The sequence below is a fragment of the Coregonus lavaretus genome (assembly GCF_964263955.1).
Source record: "Coregonus lavaretus genome assembly, chromosome: 8".
Taxonomy (NCBI): domain Eukaryota; kingdom Metazoa; phylum Chordata; class Actinopteri; order Salmoniformes; family Salmonidae; genus Coregonus; species Coregonus lavaretus.
Genome location: NC_139995.1, coordinates 61,540,818 through 61,544,512, shown reverse-complemented (window position 1 = coordinate 61,544,512; position 3,695 = coordinate 61,540,818). Strand labels below are relative to the sequence as shown.

The following is a 3,695-nucleotide window of genomic DNA, read 5'->3' as shown; positions in this document are numbered from 1 at the left end:
ATGCAGCGTCCCTTGGACTTGGGGGCTCACTATTATCCCCCGGAGGCTCACCCCGACCACCGCTCCCACTCACACCGCTACCGAAGCTTTATGATCGAAGAGATTCTCACCGACCACCCGGACCACAAGGTGTCTACCCCAGCAGGGGAGCTGCTCAAGTTCGGAGTACAAGCTCTGCTCTCGGCGCGGCCATACCACAACCACCTGGGTAAGCTGCGATGCTTTTGGTTTAGAGGGAGATGTAGCCCACTCAACTTTATATTCAAAATTACTCCAATGATTATATTGTATTTGCTATTAGTCTTTGTTAGTCTTCGCTTGACGACTGCTTTTGCTTTTCAACTCAAACTACTCGTTCTGTCAGTAGCCTAATTGTCCTAAATGGCGCGCGTAAAACATTGATTTGATGTATCTTTGCATATGATTTACATTCGTTTCCCTGGTATAATTTCTTATACAAAGTGCACAATCTAGGTTATTTTTTTGTGAATGTGTGTAGAATACTAGGCTATAGGGCAGGCCTACCAAGTGTTGCTTTGATGCTTCCCAAAATATGCAATCGACAAAGTAACTCAATATTCACCATACTTTTTTTTTTGAAAAACCAGATTACAATTCCATTGGACTTTTAACAAGGTTTCTATATTTTGTCATATAAACTGTAGTCTATCGAAATGTATAGACAAGTTTGACTCATTTGTGAATATTTCCACTCATCGAGCTAATGGTCACACTGGGTCACCAAACTTTAGAAAGGACGATGCGGGCCTGTTTCTGTTCTGGACCCAGGCGTGTGTCTACAGAGCATTGGGCTCATGTCTATGTCCAATTACCATAGTATTATCCTTTTGTTAAAGCTGTTTACATTGATTGGCCATACGATTTGTAAAACTAGGCCTTGTTTATCGAAGACCACTATGTTTTGCATGTCAGCAGTCATGGGCCATACGAATTTGGCTCAGGGAAATTGTGTTGGTGGGGGAGAAAACAGACATATTCAAACATTTCATGAAGTAAATGCATAATAGGTTTGCTTATCAATATTTCAACCAAGTTATTACATTTCTAAATTTCCTGACATTGACTGAATGTATCATTTAATTATTATTAATTACACTATAAAAACTATTATTATAAGCATGATAACAATAAAATAATTACAATTACATTTTACAATTAAATTATTATTATTTGTAGTAGGCCTAGGTTTAGTGTAATATACCTAATACAAATAACGATAATATATGTACTACTTCTACTATTATACTACTACTTAAATACTATCATAATAACAAATAAAATACGAATAGTTCTTATAATTATAGAATAAAATGTTACTGTATTTATTTTAACCTATATTTTGCACCAATTTGTAAGTCGCTCTGGATAAGAGCGTCTGCTAAATGACTTAAATGTAAATGTACATTTTACTAGAAAAATCTGTCATCGTCACGTAGAACCAATTAAGATAATAGCCAAGTGTGTAGCCTATAGGCGTTGTTAAGTTTACTATTTTCGTGTAGGAGTTCAATGGGGGATAATCCAATTTATACGTGAAATTGTTTGACTTACAGTTTTGAAGGCAGACCAATCGGGTATCCTTAAGTTCCCCATGTCGCCACTCTCCTGCTCACTGGGATCACCGTTAGGCTCCGCTCTCCTATCCGGGGCTCCGGGGCTCCACGGCGGCTCAGCCTCCCACCACCTCCCGTTGGACCTCCACCTCAGGAGCAAGCTGGAACACGGCGGAGACTGCAACAGCAAGACCAAGAAGGGCCGCCGGAGCAGGACGGTCTTCACTGAGTTACAGCTCATGGGCCTGGAGAAAAGATTTGAGAAACAGAAGTACCTTTCAACACCAGACAGGTATTTAAATCAATTGAACCGTTCAATTAACCTGATTTATCCCCAGGGGGCAATACTTGCTGTGCGTAACAGTGACTCGCAAATTAGTCAGACATACAACACAACACAATAACATAGGCCTACAATCAGTCATATATCCCCATAAGACTGATGACACGAATGCAAGATATTGACACGAATGCAATATATCTCTTAACATGCTAGATATGGACTCAACTGCTTTTTAATGCAAGATGTGATGTGATATTGGATTGAAATGAAAGGAAATATCTCTCATCTCCGCTTTGTCCCCGTGCAGAATAGATCTGGCTGAGTCTCTGGATCTGAGTCAACTACAAGTCAAGACCTGGTACCAGAACAGACGAATGAAATGGAAGAAAATAGTACGTTCTTATTTCTTATTCTGAACAATATTGACAAGGAGGCGAGTGGTTTTGATAAATAATGATATTAGTTTACTTGTCCATTAACTTGGTTTTATGGTAGGCCTAAACAGTTTAATTGTAGACTATTTAGTAGTTTTAAAACTTGAATTGTTCCAACTTTACAGGTCCTACAAGGAGGAGGATTGGAATCTCCAACCAAACCAAAAGGCCGCCCGAAGAAGAATTCCATCCCCTCGAGCGAGCAGCTTTCGGAGCAGGAGAGGTCTGGAGACGTCGACCGTCAGTCCGACGGTTCCACCTCGTCACATTCAGACACTAACCAAGAGGAATAATAATGTTGGTGCTCCGACTAACTAACAACTCTCTGAAGACGTTCACCAGACGTTCATACAGTCTCCGGGATGCGTAATGGTGGTCGACCGTTGGATCGAAGTACCTTTGCCCTTGACTTCGAATGTTTTGGCACTTACATACAGAGAGACTGATGTTGGCCTCCCGTAGAAGAGGCGGAACTCTATTTTTTATTACTAGTATCGTTCTTCAGACACTTCCTCCTTGGGACGAGGTTACTTTTCGTATGATATTGTCACGTCTTCTTTCGTAATCAATGTGTTCTCAATACCTATGCTCCCACCCGCGTCACGCCGAACTAACCGTTACGGAGCGGTAGTGGAGGGGAGGAAGGGACAGAGACGCACACATCGAGCAGTAGGTCCACTTTTTCATTGCCTCCATTCAAAGGACCCACTTTACACACACTTCTTCTGATCTGTTCTGCCTTTGTTTTGCATATTTACATGATTTATGAAGCTATGTTTTTATTATAAGGACATTGTTGGATGTAATTAAATATTTTTCCACTTACACTTAATCGTTCTTTTATTTTTTTTATAGAAAGGAAATTAGACCACATTTTATATTTCCTGCAGTCACATGAGAATGTTGATGTTGTTGGCAGCTGGGAGGTCATTTTACCCCCAAAGCATTTCCATTCACCTACACTTATGGTTTCGTATCTCTCGGCTTTATTCTGTTCCAGCGCTGTGATGTAAAATCGTTTACTTGTAACATTTTATCAGTGCTACAAGTTCTTGGTAGGTAGGCCTAACATTACGCACAATTCTGCATGATATGGAGCTCTGGCTTGAGTTGAACGAAAACGAAATGTAACGACCAAAACGAAATAGGAATGCTCAATAATATCACTTTTTGGTAGTAGGCTAACGCCACACAACATAGGCAGCTTCTCGGTTCTTCAATGTGAAGACTCATAACTGCTACTGTAGGCCTAAAGGCAAATACAATATTATAATAATTAGTGCTGCCACTCAAAATGCAAATGGTACTGTCATGTTGCAAATATTGCAAACATAATGATCTAATCACACGTATTTAATTAAGAAACAAATAACCATTCTGGTTAAATTACATCTCAACTAAATG

The 3,695-nt window shown here is 39.9% G+C and overlaps 1 protein-coding gene across 1 annotated transcript; it reads left to right on the top strand.

Annotated features, from left to right (window-relative positions):
- On the top strand, positions 1–2,584 carry barx1 (BARX homeobox 1; the record flags this gene model as incomplete). Its single annotated transcript, XM_084167184.1, has 4 exons — positions 1–208; positions 1,575–1,866; positions 2,165–2,249; positions 2,417–2,584. 4 exons carry the CDS (start codon positions 1–3, stop codon positions 2,582–2,584), a joined length of 753 nt encoding a protein of 250 aa, XP_084023310.1.
- Between the last annotated feature and the right edge of the window lie 1,111 nt (positions 2,585–3,695).